The sequence below is a fragment of the Apium graveolens genome, chromosome 9 (genome assembly GCF_009905375.1).
Source record: "Apium graveolens cultivar Ventura chromosome 9, ASM990537v1, whole genome shotgun sequence".
Lineage (NCBI taxonomy): Eukaryota > Viridiplantae > Streptophyta > Magnoliopsida > Apiales > Apiaceae > Apium > Apium graveolens.
The window spans coordinates 276,867,198-276,887,204 of NC_133655.1; the positions used below are offsets into that span (position 1 = coordinate 276,867,198).

The 20,007-nt window shown below is 32.7% G+C and overlaps 3 protein-coding genes across 3 annotated transcripts; all 3 read right to left on the reverse strand.

Moving 5' to 3' along the window:
- Positions 1-3,674: 3,674 nt before the first annotated feature.
- Positions 3,675-5,387, reverse strand: LOC141684782 (putative BOI-related E3 ubiquitin-protein ligase 3). The gene is made up of 3 exons (XM_074489902.1): positions 5,268-5,387; positions 4,753-5,101; positions 3,675-4,467 (listed from the first exon to the last, which is right to left on the reverse strand). Exons 1-3 carry the CDS (start codon positions 5,321-5,323, stop codon positions 3,832-3,834), a joined length of 1,041 nt encoding a protein of 346 aa, XP_074346003.1. The 5' UTR covers positions 5,324-5,387; the 3' UTR covers positions 3,675-3,831.
- A 4,639-nt stretch (positions 5,388-10,026) lies between these two features.
- On the reverse strand, positions 10,027-16,488 carry LOC141683760 (vesicle-associated membrane protein 722-like). Its single transcript, XM_074488514.1, has 5 exons — positions 16,132-16,488; positions 12,130-12,271; positions 11,926-12,046; positions 11,027-11,089; positions 10,027-10,490 (listed from the first exon to the last, which is right to left on the reverse strand). Exons 1-5 carry the CDS (start codon positions 16,319-16,321, stop codon positions 10,353-10,355), a joined length of 654 nt encoding a protein of 217 aa, XP_074344615.1. The 5' UTR covers positions 16,322-16,488; the 3' UTR covers positions 10,027-10,352.
- Positions 16,489-17,017: 529 nt separating this feature from the next.
- On the reverse strand, positions 17,018-19,696 carry LOC141686402 (uncharacterized). Its single transcript, XM_074491440.1, has 4 exons — positions 19,294-19,696; positions 18,584-19,152; positions 17,300-17,368; positions 17,018-17,179 (listed from the first exon to the last, which is right to left on the reverse strand). The coding sequence occupies exons 1-4, from the start codon at positions 19,694-19,696 to the stop codon at positions 17,018-17,020; spliced, it is 1,203 nt and encodes a 400-aa protein (XP_074347541.1).
- Between the last annotated feature and the right edge of the window lie 311 nt (positions 19,697-20,007).

The following is a 20,007-nucleotide window of genomic DNA, read 5'->3' on the forward strand; positions in this document are numbered from 1 at the left end:
GAGGTGAAATGTATGTGATGTGTAAATTGCATAGAAGTAATGACGAAGATGATCTACAAAAAACATAGTATATTTGATAAAAAACAGAATCAGATTCTTTTGATAAAAACTGAGAAATACATGGCTAGAAAAGATTGAGCAAGAGTTGGAGTTTATAGGTGGGGAAGGTGGCCACATCATGAAAAGAGAATAATTAAAAACTAAAATAGGTAGTAACAGACTAAAAATTACTGCAGATGAATATAAGGCTCGTAGAAGATCACATGCCCCAAAATGAACACTAAAATGGATGGTAACAGGCTAACAATTACCAACTTTTGACAAAAACAGATGACGATGAAGAAATTTAATTAAAATTCTCAGCAAAGCAGTTACAATCCCTCCACCCGAAGTGTTCAAAATATATCACGCCTAATTAAACATAGTACTTAATGTGAGATAAAAAAACGCAAACTAAAAATTAGGTTATACTTTCTTACAGCTTGCTTGAAAGTCTAATGGTACAAGGACAAGTAGACAAAGGGGCCAATAAAAGATTTATCGAATTATTTTGCCATTTCTAAATCCACTTGGAGAAAAAAAGAAATTAAATCAATTGGAACTTGCTCACTATCACATAAGATAACAGCTCATTGAGCAAACAAGGATTATTTGGCACAAGCCCAGTATGAGATTGGCATCGCCCACCCAGATGTTCAAACCTAGTTGAATAGAGGATTATTGCATACCTCATTAGGTCCATGACGATTTCACTAGAGGCAGTGGCCCCGATCCTTTAAACTCGAAAGGAGAAACATGGATGATACAGGTTTCTTACTTTTCAAGAAAAATGTTTGGCTCTATCGATAAGGTACATAATTAAGCACATTGTATGAAAAACGAAGCGGCACTTACAGATTAGTGAGAATTTAATATTCGATCTTAATTGTAAATTCATCTGGACAATCTAGTTTAACCCTAAATAACATAATTTTAACAACCCTCCCCGAATTTATTTTAACCAAATTCATCCGTTAACGCAAGGCTACCGAACATAGAATCCAAAAATGATGAGGTCTGTTAGAGCTCGATGAAATTCTAATTTTATAGTCTGCATTGATAAACACATACAGAAGAAGCAGATGACATTAATGCGTGTGAATGCGAGTCATAAAGACTTCATTTCCGGTCTCTGCACTTTCTTTTACAGTTGAACGAGCAAAACTTGCTCTCTCAAATACAAAATGATAAGGTTATCTCCAAATATCTCTACTTGTATATTAATTAACTGAGGATATATATTACTCAAGGAGTAGTGTGTTATGAAATATCAACAACCATTATTGCAATATATATGCACCTTGTTCTTTGACCCCATGCAGGAGGCTCAACCAAATCCATGTTACCCCTTTCTGTCACTTCTCTTCGACCTAAGTGCATGGAATTGAATGATATCTCACCACCCCAAAGGGCTAACTTTCATGTGACACCATTTCATTTTTTTAAACTTATTTTGGCCTCATATACAACCGAGTCTGAGAAGAAGCAGCTAGAGTGCCAGAAATCCATAAAAGCATAGATTCTTACCATTATCAATAAAGGATAATATTTGTCTGTTTGGTTGTACTATTGGACTCCCGGCAATTACACCAGCTAATTATTATTTACTTCTCTATCTCATCTCTATACAGAAATTTATGTTTTTATAAAGATCGAATACTAGTTACATTTTAATCTTAAAACGTTCTGATATTATCATGGGGGGTTTTCATAAATATCTAAATTTTATAATTTTTTTTGTAAAAAACTACTCCCTCCGTCCCCTTATATGCTTCCTATTTTGACTTCTGACACTGGTAAACAATTGAATATTAATTTACGTCTAATCTATAAGATCAAATATAATCATGAGTGATTTTGTTGAATTCGTATTTATGAGTACTTTAATGCAATGAAATTTTTATATTTAATACTAATACAAAATTAAAGATATTAAATAGGAAATGTTTGGACGGAGGGAGTATCATTTTTAAAAAAATTGTAAAAATACTTTCTGCAACTTTACAACCACTTCTTCAACTTCAATTTTACAAACTATTTGTGAACATACGTTTTGTAAATTATAACCATATTTACAACATAATTTGTAAACAAAAATACAATGTGCAACCCCACATTTGAAAATAAATCCAACCTATTACACGACATCGTATTTTTACAAATATTTTTAGAGTAAAATAATATTTTTGCAAATATTTCTAGAAGCCATTAAAAGCACAGATAATTTTATAAAAGGTAGTATTTTGGATAAGTTTCTTATTATTATATCAATTGTATGTGTTAGTCTAGACCTGTCAAAATGGGCTTGAATTCGAAAAACCGAAGCAAAATTCATCAAATCAAAATTCGATCCGAGATCTGAATCATACAATCCGATAATTATCCAAAAATCGATTTAAACCGATTCAAAAATAGCCCCCAACCGAAAATTTAAATGAAAATAATCTGAAATCCAAGATCTGAATTATAACTTGAAATCGACCAAAACTGAATAATATAGTATCCAAACTGAATATGAACCGAAATAAACGAAATATATACTTTAAACAATTTTATGTTTATGATAACATATTTATTTAATCATAATCTTTTGTAAAAATACATTATATTATATTAAAATTACTAAATTTAATATAAAAATATTTTTTAAGTTTCATAAATTGGAAAATTTAGTAAGTTATGATTCAAAAATATCCGAATCAATTTAATCTGAACCAAATTTTGTCTAATATTAATATAAGTTTCATCTGATATTAGTCCTAGTTATAATTGAATCGAATCATATCCGTTTTGATCTGATCCCAATGGTCTCAAATATTTCATAAGCCGAAAGTTGATTCGATTCAAATTCAATTTGATCCAAAACTGAACTAGTTACATGGTACTGTATACACTGACTTACATTTATAGTTTTACTTATTGCACATATGCAGCGCAGAAGATAGTGGAAGCCTATATGACAAGTTACATGCAGTATTTAGAGGATAGAGTCCTTACTAGTTTATAGTATACTCCTACATTCTTAGTTTAATCTAAACTCCTGATTAGTACTTATGATTAGGTCAATAGATATGTAAGTTTTAACCACGAGCTAGGTCACTGATCACCCCCCCCCCCCATGTCCAATAATGTTTATATGGACACGTGGCTATTAAATAAACATGCAGAGAGACAGCTTGATTTAAGGGCTTTTTTCGTACTTTATCCTCCTCCTCTAAAACTTGCACGTATATAACATTAGCATATCTAGGGTTTGTGTTTCATATAGCAATATCGATATAGGGTATCTATAGCGTACTTGTAACCTGTATGTGAGTAGTAGTTCCTACGGATTTTGGGTCTTTTCTTCCGTACAAAAATCAATTTTATTGTAGTGTGATATTATTTTATTTAATAAACTTAAATAATGAGTTATTAAACTTATCATCAAATTTTGGCCATTAAGATTAACAGCATTATATTTTATATCACTCTAACTGGGAACCAATTTTGTAAAGACAAAATTCTGATATACATAATTATGGATAAGCATAGTGTTTTACAAAGGAGCTACATTAACTAATTTACATAATTTACATAATACAGGCAATTTCTTGTTAAAAGAAATATAAAAAGATGCAAATGATTAGAAAAACGAAAGGAAAAAACGATGCATTACTAGGAACTGGAAAGATAATCACAGGTTACATAGCTTAACAAACCACTGGTTGATACTCATACTGATACATAGAGAAGCACTATATGCTGCTCCTTTTATTTAAACACATAGCATAACCTTCTGTTTGATTCATTTCATGCGAGGCTAAGAGTGTTAGCTGCAGTAGTCTTCTTATAGGCACATACAGGACAGGGACCGCAAGGACGGGACTCCCCGGTGCCACAAACAAGGCAGATGCACAGATGCTCCCATGGCAACCCCATAAGGGTCTTTTCCATATGACCGCAGCTCTCACACACCTTCTTCACACCACTGCCCTCCCCGGTCTCAGTCTGCACTTTCTTCCCTTTAGTTTCACCGTCGTCTTCTATTTTTACTCTTACGTACCCTTGAACAATCCTTTGTGTGTTATTTCCGGATATGTTACTTCCACAGTGAGAGTTTAGATTTTTCTCCTCAGGGGGGGCTTCCACAGCACCATATGAACGCAAAAGCTCCTGCAGCCTGGTGACTTCAGCCAGGGCCTCTTCCAAGTCGTTTTGCTTAGACATGGCCTTGATTTCACAAGAAGTTGCGTATTCTTTCCATGCTTGGTTCAGATGTAAAACATTATTTACCTTTTCTTTGAGATCCATGTTCGATTTTCCCATGTTCACAATCTCCTCATCTTTTTCCTTTAATTTTTTCAGAATCGGGTTTGCGACGACATCTACTAGATGTCCCGCTGCTTCGCTTTGTTTCTCAGCAAGTTGCATTCTTACCCTCTTGGCCTGCGTCAACAACTTATACAAGTTAATAAGTTTTAGCCAACTTATAAGTTGAACCTCAATTAAGTAATAATCGAAAAAAATAATCTCATTAAAATAATATTTTTCCCGGGTTCCAACATAATGGTGACATTGTACTTTTACTCCTGATAATTAAAGAAATAAACTAAGCTAAAGTAATATTTTTAAAGAGGTTTAACCGTAAACATAAGCCGTCTATGCCTTAATATAATTAAACAAGGAAAATCATTAAGTAGGATATTAGTAATCTACAAATCTCATACTCACTTGTTGGCGAAGCTTACGGTCAGTCTCCTGAAGCCATATCATGTCATTCCTGATTTTTACAAGGGAAGAAGACGGGGGAGGAGCATTGAAATTGAAATTGTGAACCTGGTTTTCGGTTGAAACTCTGGAACGCTTTCTATTGTCATCTGGTAGAGTGTTATAAGTTGGTCCACTGTGAGTGGAAGTGTTTGGATTAGTTGGCGTTTGAATCACCATATTACTGGAGCCTAATAACATGTGATTCAACCCCAACCAAGGATTCTCCATTGTAGTTGCAAAAGGATTTGAACTACCCATCTGCACAGGACTGTTAAACCTTGCTGCACCTGCTTGTTCGTTCACAGATTGTCTGCCAAGGAAAATTAAATTAAGATAAACATAAAAACATATCAGTCTTACAAATATTCCGTTTCATAAATGATCAAAGTTAGCAACACAAACACAGGCACACTCAAGAGTGATGTTAAAGATATTAGTACAACAGAAGCGTCTTTGTGAGTGTATAGTTTTAGTACCTATTAGTTGTAGTGATGTGCGTAAACTGGTGTTGTTTCCAGGTTTGGAATGCCATTGTGCAGTGTAGCTAATAGTGTTGGGAGGACTAGGGAAGATATGAGACCAAGAGAGAGTGGTGGGGGTGAATGAGTTTGATCAGTGTCCTGTCCTATTTAAAGACCTTGAGGGTGGGTTAAGTGGGGCTGGGGATGGGACACAACACATCAGAGTCTTATTGTGAGGAGAGATAAAAACTGTGTTAAACTTGGTAAATGACAATGATCATTGTAACTAAGGTACCAATACTAATTATCAACAAAACTACTTCAAAAACCAATTACCCTCCTTTTTCTTTTTCTTTTTTTTTATCGTAGGTAACCCGCAGCCGCTACGCTTCGGGTGCGCACTGCGTAAACCCACATTATAGCCTGCAAACCACGTGAACTGCAAACCACGTGAACAAGGTAAACCGCATTTAAGCCACAGGCTCTGGCTCAGGAGGACCCTCCTTTTTCTTGTTTTCTGGTTATCTTATTTTTGCTTTTCAATAAATGTGTGTGTTAATTTGAGAGTTTTTTCTACTCATGCCCATGTGAATCAGCTTGTTTTAATATCAGGGATTGTAGATCAGGATCATTGATTTGAGTTGTATAATATATATATATAGAGCAATTATTAATGTTTCTAATGAGTTTTCACAAATCACTTGCATACATTCTTCGCGCTTGGAATTGTCTCTCAAAAAGGCTAAATTATACTTCAGCTGGTTAAAGAGCCTCCCACAGACTCAAATTAAATAAATAAGATTTGTTAAAGAGCCCCCCAACAGGCTCAAATTAAAGAAACAAGATTTGTTATAGACGTGTTTATTTAATTTTAATTATAAGTAGATTCTTTAAATAGTACCAATATTTATTTAATAAGAGATATATTGATATTTGTACAAATATTTTTAAAATAAAAACAAATTTATTTAATAAGAGATAGATTGATATTTATATAAATATTTTTAAAATAAAAAGAGATGTAATCAATAACATTTTTAATTATTTATTAGGACACTTAATTTATCAAAATTGAATATACTATATTTTCATTAGATTATGATCAAAATAAATTATATTATGCCCTCAAAAAACTATATTATTTTTAAATATTTAGTTACCAAATTATAATTGACATGTATTGACAATTTATTTTAAAAAAATCATTTGACATGTGTTACTTTTAGTAGCATGTTGGCTTAGAATTTTATTTTAAAAGATAATTAAGGAAAACTAGAGCTTAAACTTAAAATTTAGATAATTTATTCAAATTATATATTAAAAAAATCTTAAAAATTATAATTTACACATAAATATATGATATAAACCAATTATATTTCAATTAAGTCAAAATATTTTTAAAAACATTTAAACCATCAACCAACCATCCTATCAACTAAATTTAAATTGACAAATCAGCAAAATACATATAAACTAACAAAAACAATAAACTTGCTGCAAAATAAATTTTATAAATAGACAAAAACCCTAAACCTGATAGTATATATATCTGTGTGATATACCGACAAAAACACAAAAAAACCTCAAATCTCGGTAGGCTGATATCCGACAAAACCCTGACAACCGAACTTTCGATCAATCTGATCTTGCAGTATATATAACTTTTTTTCTAATAATTTTGTCGTTATTACATTAATAATAATGCACACGTGTAAATTTTATTTTTATTTAATTTTCAGCTATTATCTAAATTTAATCATCAAATTAATTTACGTTAATGTAACGTAAATGATCGTTACACATTCCCCGAGTAACTTTAATCTTGTTGATGGTGTAGTTACTTTAGAAATTCATAGCTGAAATGTTAACAGATTAATCAGCATACTAGGATTAGTATTTTTGTAAAAATAATGATGAATGATTTTGTTTGTTCTATATAAAACAAATGGTTAGAAAGTTGAATGTTCAGTTTTTTAATATTATCTAGATTATTAGTTATAAAGTGGCATTGAATATCATTTTTTTAAAATACTGAAAATTGTGATATTTGATTTTACTTGTACTAAGGATTCAATTTCAATGTATAAGATATTTTTAAACATATTAAGTTAATAATAAGGTTTCTAATATTGACTTTTTATTATTTCTAACATTGCAATAATTTAAGGTTGTTTCCTAATATATATATGTTAGTTTTATAGTATTTTTAATAAGATATTTATAAATATTCATTAATATCATCATAAATAAATAAAAAGGATCAATTACACAAGTTTTATTTTAAAAATTATTTAATTTCATAAATCATATAATAAAATTTAACTTTTATAAAATATATAAAAAATATTTATACAAAAAATAATTTAATTTATATTTATTAGAAATATTATTTTTTTATATAAAGCTATGTAAGTTATTTATAAGTATCTAATTCGAGAAAGTTTTAAGTGATAAATAATTTAAGCAATTATAGTTCTAAAAAAATACCCCCTTCATCCCATTTTACTTGTCACATTTACTTTTATAGAAGTCAGATTGATCAATTTTTAACCAAAGATTAAATATTATTTTTATATTATTTAAAAAAAACTAAAAATTATATATTAAAGTAGATTAAATCTACTTTCCGATGATATAATTTTTTTATTTTGTTCAATTATAAAATATTTATAAATTTCGGTCAAACTTTAATCAATTTGACTGGATCAAAGTCAAATGTGACAATTAAAATGAGATAAATGTGACAATTAAAATGGAATAGAGAGAGTATATTATACATGTATATTTCTTCCACTAGTTTTGTAAAGATTCTTTAATTATAATTTGGAAAATACTAGAGGTACAAAATAAGTTACTAAAATAATTATAAATGTCACATGTTATATGTTGGTTGGCTAAATATAAATAAACCCCCTGCATTTACATTAATAGGACCAATTGAATTTTTTTATTATGTCACATCTCCCGTACCAAATTTTTTTTGTGCCTCTAACATTATTCTTATAATTTAAGAATAAGTTTTGAAAAGCATTTCACCAGGCCAGGCCCGCCCCGCCCCGTGCTCCCGTGAGGGGTTAATGGGGACAGTGGCAACTTTTGTTGTAACATTCATTATAACTATCAAGTCTTAAGATTAAGAGCATTAGAAGAATAATAATAACCTATAATCTTTTGGTAAATGCTGGCGCTCAAGTCCAAATATGCTGACGCCATGCTAGAACTTGTTTATATACTTTTTTTATAGCCTGCATTGATAAACGCATACAGAAGAAGATATAATACATATTGTTTATGACTTTAGTCTTTAGCATTGTATATAGAGTCACATATCGACATATATATCAGTAAATATCTACATGTTGCATGAAGTGAGGATAATGTGATCACAACTCACAAGTCCTTAAGATGATCTTTTGGTAAAATGTTTTTTTTTCCTTTTTCTCTGCCGCAGAAGGGTACAAATTGTGGACATACACAAGAGGCACCATCCTGCAGAAGCATGTGAATGAAGACTTGGTGTCTTTATGAAATTTGATTCAAAGTACATAGCTCCAAAACCGTCTGCTCCTTTTTTCACAGCTTACCATGCAAATTGTGATTTTCCACACTCAAAATGACAAGGGAAGTATCTGGAGTGAACACATGATCGTGAAGTTTTTAAGAAAGGTTCAAGTAAATTTTGTAAAGATATTTCATATTTGTAAATTTTATTTGTAGGAATATTTTTATAATTTTTTTAGACTTAGTTCCAATCCGGTTCGAGCCTTCGACCCATCCGGATCTTTTTTATGGTTATGTCGACGATGATTAGTGGATCCGGTTTTGGTAATTGGTCTGTTCCGACTGTAATAGGTGCGCCTAACATAACATTTTAATATTTTATTTTGATTGTTACCTCGAAGTCTCTTGCTCCTGTTAAACTCCGCCTTAGTAGAATTAGGAAGAAAATTCGGGACAAGAATCTGGGAAGGAAAAAAATTATTTAAAATTTGCGACAAGTTCGGGAATCAATTTTGGTGACGTCAACCGTTCTAGCACTATCCCGACTCGATGGTCATCCTTAACGCAGGATGCACCCATAATTTATCCAACGAGTCAACAAGTTATATTATTAGTATCGGATTCAACAGGATTATCTTCCCAAAGTGTATCAAAATTCAACAGGATGCGTGCATAAATGTCGAGCTATGATTTATCTAATGAGTCAACAAGTTATATTATTAGTATCGGATTCAACAGAATTGTCTTTCCAAAGTACATCAGAATTCAACAAGATGCGCACATAAATGTTGAGCTATAATTTATCTAACGAATCGACAAGTTATATTATTAGTATCGAATTCAACATGATTATCTTTCCAAAATACATCACTTTGCAAAGTGAGAAGGATGCAACATGTTCTTTATCAAAAACATAAGTTTAAAAGAAACGGGCAACCTTTAAATCGGGTGAATCATTCAATATCGGGTGCAATATGTATTTTTAGTTGATTTCAAATCCAAAAACTGAAAACGCTTTCTTATGAATTCTGATCATATCTTGCGTTAGAAAGAAATGTGTGCACCTGTGCTGCTAAATTCAGGCTTTCCTATTCTTTTTCAAAAACAAGTCCAGACCCATTAAAGGGGACAGTGCAGTAATGGAGTAACTTGAGCTCGAACCGTTGAGCCATCTTCTGACTGCTCGGTGACCATCATGTCTCCATACAGTGAGGGTCTTTAAGTTTTTTCATATCTGCCAACCTAGGAACCCTAGAGTGAACTAGCAGCCGAATTCGAATTTACAATCACACTATATTAAAACTCCAGGAGTTATGTACGGATAGCAAATGTTGCCAACACTTTAGGATTTGACACAGAAAAGCATCTTTATCAAAGTACTACGACTTGAGCAACCTTTCTATACTGAGAACATTTTAGCAAGTTCTTGCAGCCCAGCTGTCTCGCAGCAAATTTAGGTGAATGGTTCCTTACTACATACAAAGGACACTAACACACATATATTCAAGCATTTAACTACAAAGCTTTGACAAAATCCATACTTGACCGCTTCTTCCAGTGAGTTTCCCGGAGAGAGCTCAATTTTAACATTTAAAATCATCACTTTGATTTTAACACAGAGAGCACTATGATGAGGATAATAGCAATCAGAATACCCAGCACTATCAGCTTGATTTTCATATTCTGAAACCACATTTTCCTGCGGATTTGTGTGCCTGCACTTCTAAAGTCCTGTGCCTGTTTCAGGTATATTTATGAAGATTGTAAGCACCAAGTTCCAAACCAAGTGCAGAAGAGAGACAGTAGCATATATTATTTCCACTTGAGGAGCAAAATTGTTTGACATGTTCGAAGAGTTAATTTTAAATGATAAACGGTTGTCGAAAGAACATGTTGTCCATCAATAATTGTACTTGCAGCATTACACTGATTCTGTAAGGAATTTACACCCTACCCCGTTCATGAGGATAATAGCAATCAGAATACCCAGCTTGGGATGTAATGGTAATTGGAAGGGAGAAATTAGTTTTCTCTTGATTCACCTAGACAACCTTATTCTTCTTTTTTTGTAATTTAGTCTCTTTATATATAAATTCCTTCCAACTCAGCTCTCCCAAATGAAAGTAGTTATACTCTATTTTAATTGAGCTCAGGAGCAAGTGAGTAATTTATTTTACTCTTCCAATACTTTCGTCCCCATTGTTGCATATCACAATTATGAACATGCACGAACACAATACACATAGAAACAGAGTAACATAAGAATAACTGACCTGCTGATGAAGGTTCTCAGACTTGTCCACCAGAAGCTCTATCTTTTCTCCACGATCTAAAACCTACAATTAAAAACATATTCCAATTAAGTGTACAAAGTACATGTATCTCAAGTGCTCAAAAAAGTTCATATCTGTAGATAACCTTCAGCAAAAATTCAATTACTCCCTCCATCCCGTTGGATAGTTTACATTCACTGTTTGCACGTATTTCGAGACTTTTATAAAGTATAGTTTCATAGTGTTTTAAAAAAAAATGAATAAAAGTTTAAACATAAAGCTTTTATTCAGAAAAAAAAATTAAAAAATATTATGGAATTATACTTTAAACGAGTATTGAAAAGCGTGCCAAAAAGTAATGTAAAGAATCCACTGAGGGAGTATATCTCTATGTTTATTGGTCTTTCAGCTTCAACTACCTATCATATTTTCACTTCATTTGCAAAACTTAATCAGGCTGACAAACTTATCCTTCTGTACACGAAAATGCCATTATTCATCTTTAAGGCTTTTAAAACAGACTGAACTTGAACTCATATCAATTATTAGAAAGGGGAACCGTGCAGATGCCAACAATACCCATGCAACATCTCAATGCTTCGGCTGCATACATACATACATATATCTATATATACATATATATATGCAACAGAGAAATATACGTATTCTACTAAAAAGATTGATCACATTACCTCAAAACTAATCTACAGTGCATAAGTTAAGTAAAACTTTTATGTTTAAAAAAATTGCAAAACTGACATTCGGAAAAGCAGTAATAACATTGTGCAAACATACATGAAGACATATAATACAGAATATAGTAATGTGTATCTGTATAAATTTTTTGTTTGTTATTGAGCTTACAGAATCTCACATAACTAAATCTTAACACAACTCACCTTCTCGATATTCTCCATCATAACACCTTTGACTTCCGAAACCTGTGCCTTCACCTTAGCCAGTTTGCTGATTTCCTCGGGATGGTCAATACAGTATTGCATATGCTCCTTCAACTTTGTTCTGAAAATGAACTTGCATCTAGCATCAGTGATTATAGAGAGATAAATTTGTCAAAATTTCATGGTCATTATCAAACAGCATACCCATATTCTTTGTTAAGGCTTTTAGCAGGAGCCGTAGCACCCTTTCCACCACCATATCTTGACACAAAATCATCCTTGACACGCTCTAGAAACGCAATTGGAATTTGTCTACCAGCAGATTCGTCTGCAACGACACAATAAGCTGCCAAACCAACACATCAATACTTAGATTATAGGCATGCCAGCTGGAAGCGCCACAAAATTCAGCAATATAAATTTAAAAAATTAATAGAATATTTATTAATAAAAAAATTATCAAGAATTCTAAAAGGGCCCTCTGAAACTATATATATATGGTTAGGTCCGATTATATGTTGGACTGAAAACGAACTAAATCAAACATATGATGTCAGCTGTGTATGCTGATACCATATTCTCCAAATAAGTTAATTAGTAAACACTATGTCCTTTCTACAACACCTAACAAGGCTTTACCCTTTTCATATACATAAAAGTAACCCTCCTTTCAACCACCAAACTAGTAAAGAGGAATCTGGAATATTAAATGGTAGAAAAAAATATCTAATAAAGAATTCACAAACAATTTTAGGAATAATAACCAGAGAAATTGATAGGAATCTTACTGATCAATTACATAAATTTTCTACTATAATAGATTATGTAAAAAAATTTATTTTAGATCCTAGTAGTGAATATTTTTATCGTCACAGGGTTGCTTCAGAGATTCTTCCACCATAAAGCTAATGCAATGACGGTGCAGAGACTGAACTATGATTATTGTGATTGTTTCATCAATTGGTACAGCTAACTGTTCCTGGTCAAAATATTTTCTATGTTTAATTATTCACTCAATTTTTAAATATGGATCATTTTTAAATTGACAATAAAATGTAGCAAATTTGAGCTATCAAAAACATAATAGTCATATATGACTGATTCCCTTCACAAGTCCTCAAGGAATGCCACAAATTTATTAGATTTCAATTTGGACATTTAGTCTCAAAACTCTGTTGATGTGTGTGCTATACCAAACAAGAATTGGTTGCAGAAGGTGCAGAGAATCGATTAATAAGTGTCTAGTTGACTCCTTTAAAATGAGGGTTTTTGGAGGTAACAATAATCGGCCGGAGCTTGAACTTGAGCTATTAGAGTATGTTATCGAGCTAGGCTCAAGCTTCAAATTACTCAAAAAAATTAATTACTAGTATAAAAAATTACTCACTCCGTCCCACCGGATTCTTTACATACTTTTTCCTCATGCTTCGCACGCATTTTAAGGCTACTATAAAGTTTAGTTCTATAATTTATTTTTAGAATTTTCTTTTTTTGTATAAAAGTTTAAGCATTATATGTTTATTCAAAAGAAAAGAATATTTAAAATTATTTAGGGAACCATGCTTTACGGGAGTCTTCAAATGCGTGCCGATCCCCCGTCCCCCAATGTAAAGAATCTAGTGGGACGGAGGGAGTATAATTTATCCCTTATATTAAATCGAGCTGGAACCTATCAAAATTATTAGTTTATATTTCATGCAACTAATTCAAACTTAGTCAAACCAAGCCTTTTGTATATCTTGAAAAATACAAGGTCTACAATTATTACATGCCATTTGAAAATCTTAAATATTTCAATTTGTAAATATTAGTTTTCTTCACATTAGAGTAGAAATACAAGTAAAGATGATACAAAAGATGACACCAAAGTTAATAGTCATTTAGAGATTCCCAAAATTCCTCAAGTAATAAATTGTAAGTGGGGGTGGGGGTGGGGGTGCTCGTACCTGAGACACCCTAAACCGAGCTCCGGTGCATGTCAAGTAACCAATCGATCTAAAAACTCAAGGTGTTGGGAAGTGGGCTTACTAGGATCATATCTCATATCATTATCATTCTTCATACATACCACTTAAAAATATAATCAGGATGTGTAGTTACCTTCTCTTATAAACCTTAAACGATGGTAAAATTTATAAAAGGGAACATTAGTACTTCAGAATCTCATCAATACCTAAAAAAGTCAATTACACTAAAATACTAAACCAGTAAAACAACTTCAGGTGTTCAGGTAAAAGACGTTGGTACATTCTTGGAAAAAGCATAGACACAAACTCTATTTACTAATAAAATTCCACGTAAAATAGTAAAGCAATAAAATTCATATCAATTTAGCTAAACCAGCGATAATGTAAAAACATGATAAACCAAACAATTATAGATCAAAGATGAAGTAAACAAAAGTATTATAATTACTTTCCAAACACAAATCACTAAAGTTCAACACAAGTCTACCTTAGTTCTTCGGTGACCAAATCAGCTATGTCCTCTAGAACCTAGTAAATAATATGAACATAATATCTCGTGTGTATATATCACCTACAGAATATAGTTCATAATAAAGTTCACGTAAACACATAGACATGATTAAATGTTTTTTAGAGTTTGTAGGTAGTAAGATAGTTCGCTTGTTAACATACATAAATATATATTTATATATATGAACACAGCCGAAAAGGGACTTCCTAATACACAAATTTTATTTGTTGTAATAGCACCCAAATCGGAACCTATATATGAAGGTTTAGATCTTTATATAGAACAAATAATCAAAATTAACATCAGTATCAACTAATTTACAGCTATAAAACATACCCTACGAACTATTGCTCTAAACACACTCCAATTTGACCTAAATAACCACCTACACTAAGTTTCAATCTTGTATACACCACAACAAGAGTACCATAAATAAGATCAGTATAACAACTTCACAGATAAAACACTCATCCCACATATTATTACTCCAATCAAACATTCAACAAAAAGTCAAAATAAGGTATTTTAGTTAAAAACAAACTAGAAGACCTATAAATACATACACTAAAGCCAAAGAATAAAGTTTCAATCCTTCTACACAAAACAACAGTATATATCACAATTACCATCAATATCAACAAATTTACACCTATAAACACTTACCCATAAATAATTTCTCAGAAGAAACGCTCAACAAAAAGTCAATATAAAACCTTCAAATAAAAAAAAAGGGCAACCTACATAAAGTTTCAATCTTTCAATACAAAACAACAATATAAACCACAAATAACATCAGTACTAGTAAACTTATACCTATAAACACATAATCCACATATCATTTCACAGAACAAACAGTGAATATAGAAACTACCTTCATAAGGTTCTCAAAAGAAACACTCAGCCAAAATTTAATATATAGTCTTTAAATTTAAACAAAACAACCTACATAAAGTTTCAATCTTTCTACACAAAACAACTATATATAGCACAAATAACATCTACCGCTAAATTTACACCTAAAAACACATAATCCCCAAATCATTTCACAGAACAAACAGTGAATATAGGACCTTTAAATTTAAAAAAAGCAACCTACATAAAGTTTCAATCTTTCCATACAAACCAACAATATATAAACAAATAACATCAGTACCATCAAATTAACACCTATAAACACATAATCAACAAATCATTTCTCAGAACAAACAGTCAATATAGAGCCTTTAAATTTAAACAAAGCAACCTACATAAAGTTCCAATCTTTCTACACAAAACAACTATATAAACCACAAACAACATCAGTACAACAAAATTAACACCTAGAAACACAAAACCCACAAATTATTCTCAAAAAAGAGTCAACAAAAAGTCAATATAGGATCTTTAAATTTAAACAAAGCAACCTACATAAAATTCCAATCTTTCAACACAAAACAACATTATATACCACAGATAACATCACTACCACCAAATTAACACCTATAAACACATAACCCACAAATCATTTCTCAATACAAAGACTAAACAATAAGTCAAGATAGAACCCTTAAATTTAAACAAAGCAACCAACATAAAGCTCCAATCTTTCTACACAAAACAACAATATAAACCACAAATAACACCACTACCACCAAATTAAAACCCAAAAACACAAAACCCACAAATCATTTCTCAAAAAAAAAAGTCAAAATACAATCTTTAACCAAAAGAAAGCAAGAAAAGACTTACTAAAGCCATTATCAACCAGATAATTGAAAGTATGTCCATCACAATTGTAAGTAAACTTGTTATTTGAAGAAGGCAGCTTCTGAAGACACTGAAAAGCAATAGAATTGAAGTTGCCACTAAACTCTGTGAACTCTGCTAATATTACACTCCCTCTTGCTACAAATGCATAAATCAATGACTTTTGAGACATCTTTTTAGCAACCCAGATGGCGGTTTTGGTGGGTATGGATGAATGTTTGTGTGTATAGGTGTGTGTATTTGTAAGCTCTTTTTCTTCTTAGGTGACCTGACTGCTTCTTTGTCTTTTGTTTCTAGAGAGAGAGGAGATAGAGGAGAATTGTGATTAATGTTTTAAATGAAAATGTGAAATTGTTTTAAGAGTGGGTTACAGCTGTAATGAATGGAAGTCTGATAGTTTGGTTTTTATTTTCTAGATTTTTTTACTTTTTGGATCCAAGCTTGGTATGGAATTTTAGATGCACATTATGTTGAGTTTAAAAAATATATTTTTTTTGCCAAGAAATGAAATTTTTATTCAACTTTTCAAATCGTTTAACAATATATGATAAAAATCGGGATGAACATCTCCCAGTTTTCAACTACGATCAACTATTGAACAACTGTACCTCGCTAAATAGTGAACTACTCTATTTGCAGACCACTTGACAAACCTAAACACCACGTTTTGATCTCTTAAGCTTGCGAGAATTGTTTTACTCTCCTCTACCACTCTTCCCAAATATGACAGGCTGCTGAAAGAGCTTCGAATAGCTTGAACAATCTGCAGGCAATCCGATTCCACCTCTACTTCTTTCTGCACTACCATGTTTTTCACCCAACTCAATGCCTCATGGATACCAATGGCTTCGGCTAGCTCCGGAGAAACCTAACCATAAGAACATTTTGAACGAGCTTCTACGAGTTCTCCGTCATGGTTACGAATGATAAAGGCATAGCTGTAGTAACTGGACTCTGCAAAAATAGCAGCATCAGAATTAATCTTAACACTATTAATCCTTGGAGGCTCCCAGCGTTCGAGACCGTCATCCTGAGTCATGAAACCCATAAAACGGTTGAAAGTTTTGTCTTGAATGCTCTTCCATTGGCTAAGAACAGAACGTGTCGATTCTACCACTTTGTTTACATCCAGATTACATTGATTTCATACCAAGTCGTTACGAGCTTTCCATAGCATCCAACACATTGTTGCTATCTTTTCAATATCCCCGCACTGTCTCTATTGAAAAACGGAAGGCAATCATTCTTGGAAAGAAAGAAACACTCCAGCTGATACTGATATCCCAATCTTCTCCCAGCATCTTCTTGCATAACTGCACTCTACTAAATGTGCATTGTTGTCTCTGCAGTTTCATAACATGAGGGACAAAAGGTGTCAATTGGTACTCTTTTTGCAGATAAATTGATCTTCGTATGTAAATATTCAAAACTTGCACGCCACAGAAAGTTTTATATCTTTGGTAGGATCTTTAAATTCCATAAGCATCTCCAAAATCCCGAGTTATCTTGACCATTCGTATTTGATTTTCCTTCTTGAATAAGTGCATAAGCACTCTTGACTGAATAGTGTCCAAGATTTTCATGTCTCCAGAATAGAGATGCACAAAAGGCCCACTGGGCCTTAAAAAGCCCGGGCTTTGACCGGACCGGTCTTTTCGGGCTTTGATTTTGGCCGGGCCGGGCTTTCCGAAAATGTTAAAACCCGTTTGGCCCCTCGAGGCGGGCCTAACCGGGCTTTTTTTCGGGCCGGATCGGATCGGGTCGGGCTTTTTTCTAATTTAAATCGGATCGATTATTATTAGAGATTCTGAAGAATACATATGTTATCAACTAGATCATCGTAAAAATGTATTAGTTTACATGAAATATTTTATGAAAACATTACTTCGTTGAAAATATTTAAATTCGGCGAAAAATAAACATGTTAATAAAATAATATATTTTATCATTGTTATGATAACAATGATATCCAAATATATATAGTGTACTTATTATATCTTTTTTTATTATTTATGCAACGAAATATATAAATAATATAATTAATCACAAATATGTAAATATATATGTGTTTAAAATATTATTTTTATTTATAGTAAATGTGAATATAGGGCCAGGCCGGGCTTTGCCTAAAAATATAGGGCCCGTCAAGACCCGAAATCCGGGCCGGGCTTTGACCGGGTCGGGCTTGACCGGGCTTTGACCGGATCGGGTCGGGCCAGATTTTCGGGCCCGGGCTTTTTGTGCATCTCTACTCCATAATCACGAATCATCTTCCTATGTATTCAAGGGAATTGACAGAATAATGCTGGAATCTCTATCGTTGAAGATATCCGTTATTATTATTTCTCTGTCCCAACCACCTTCCTGTAAGTGTATCAAAGAAGAGACTTTTTGATGATTAAGAGCTTCATTTATGGACTGAATATACGGATACTGAGAACATGGCAACCAAGGGACAAGGGTCCTCTAGAACATTAACTGGTCGACCATTACCAATTCTACATGACACACCTTGCTTCAAAATTGGTTGAGTTTCCATGAGACTTCGCCATATGTAGCTAGGGTTGTTACCTAATTTGGCACTGAGAAAAGAATCTTGAGGATAATACCGAGACTTAAAAATTTTGTTGACTAGCGTATTTGGGTGTAGAATTAGTCTCCAGCTTTGATTACCTAAAAGGGCCAGGTTAAAATCTCTAAGGCAGCGAAAATCCATACCTCCATTTGATTTCCTGACACTCATATTTTCCCAGCTCTTCCAGTGAATGCATTTGTCTTTTTTTGAATCTGTTTTCCACCAAAATTTACACATTAAGCGTTCAATCTCTCTGCAAAGCTCTAAGGGTAATAAGAAGACTGACATCGCATAGCTTGGAAGGGTTTGAGCTACTGATTTTAGCAAAATCTCCTTACCACCTTTAGAAAAAAGCTTTTTATCCCAACCTCTAATACAATCCTGCAGTTTATCTTTTAAGAAGCCAAAAATTGCTCGCTTATTTATGCCTATTACATTAGGCAGACCAAGATACAAACTATGTTCATTAGCTTCATGAAATTTAAGCTGCGAGCACAATTCTGCTTTGACAGTTGCATCTGTATTCTTGCTGAAGAAAATTGATGATTTTTCGACACTGATCTACTGACCAGAAGCTGTCTCAAAAATGTGAAGAATAGACAAAACTGTTTGAGCAGTCTCCTTATTGGCTTTGCAAAATACATATGAATTATCCGCAAAAAACATATGAGTAATAGGAGGAGCAGATCGAGCAACTCTAATACCTGCAATTAACCTTCTTCTTTCATACTTCTGGATTTGAGAGGTTAGACCTTTAATACAGATCAAAAACAAGTAGGACGACAAGGGGTCACCTTGTCTAACTCCTCTATGCGGACAGATGTTGCCAAATGATCTTCCAGAATGAGTAATTTGATACCTTACGGAAGAGACACAAGACATAATTAAATCCACCACTTTGTTATCAAAACCCATATTCAAAAAAGCTGCTTCCAAGAAATTCCACTCAACTCGATCGTATGCTTTGTTCATTTCCAATTTTAAGGACATTCAACCTGTTTTTCCTTTGCTCTTTCTTTTCATGTAGTGCATTATCTCGTGGGCTACCATTATGTTATCTAAAATCAGATGACTCGGGATGAAAGCGCTTTGAGTTTCTGAAATGACTGAATCTATGATGAGCTTCAATCTATTAGCAAACACTTTAGATATGATTTTGTACACCACATTACAAAGAGAAATTGGACGGAGATCAGGTATACCACCCGGATTTTTTTTTAGGAATGAGAACAATGTTTGTGCTTCGCAACTGCTCATCCAAAGTACCAGAAACAAAGAAATTT

What these genes read in the sequence shown, in the direction of transcription:
- LOC141684782 (XM_074489902.1), bottom strand. Translation starts at nt 5,323, where the DNA reads ATGGCATTCCAAACCTGGAAACAACACCAGTTTACGCACATCACTACA. An exon ending in CACATCACTACAACTAATAG is followed by an intron (nt 5,102 to 5,267) that starts GTACTAAAACTA and finishes TTTCCTTGGCAG; the next exon opens with ACAATCTGTGAACGAACAAG. An exon ending in ACCGTAAGCTTCGCCAACAA is followed by an intron (nt 4,468 to 4,752) that starts GTGAGTATGAGA and finishes TTGTTGACGCAG; the next exon opens with GCCAAGAGGGTAAGAATGCA.
- LOC141683760 (XM_074488514.1), bottom strand. Translation starts at nt 16,321, where the DNA reads ATGTCTCAAAAGTCATTGATTTATGCATTTGTAGCAAGAGGGAGTGTA. An exon ending in TCTGGTTGATAATGGCTTTA is followed by an intron (nt 12,272 to 16,131) that starts GTAAGTCTTTTC and finishes TTGGTTTGGCAG; the next exon opens with CTTATTGTGTCGTTGCAGAC. An exon ending in AGCCTTAACAAAGAATATGG is followed by an intron (nt 12,047 to 12,129) that starts GTATGCTGTTTG and finishes GTTCATTTTCAG; the next exon opens with AACAAAGTTGAAGGAGCATA.
- LOC141686402 (XM_074491440.1), bottom strand. Translation starts at nt 19,696, where the DNA reads ATGAACAAAGCATACGATCGAGTTGAGTGGAATTTCTTGGAAGCAGCT. An exon ending in CCTTGGTTGCCATGTTCTCA is followed by an intron (nt 17,369 to 18,583) that starts GTATCCGTATAT and finishes GTTTTTCAATAG; the next exon opens with AGACAGTGCGGGGATATTGA. An exon ending in GGAAAGCTCGTAACGACTTG is followed by an intron (nt 17,180 to 17,299) that starts GTATGAAATCAA and finishes TTCATGACTCAG; the next exon opens with GATGACGGTCTCGAACGCTG.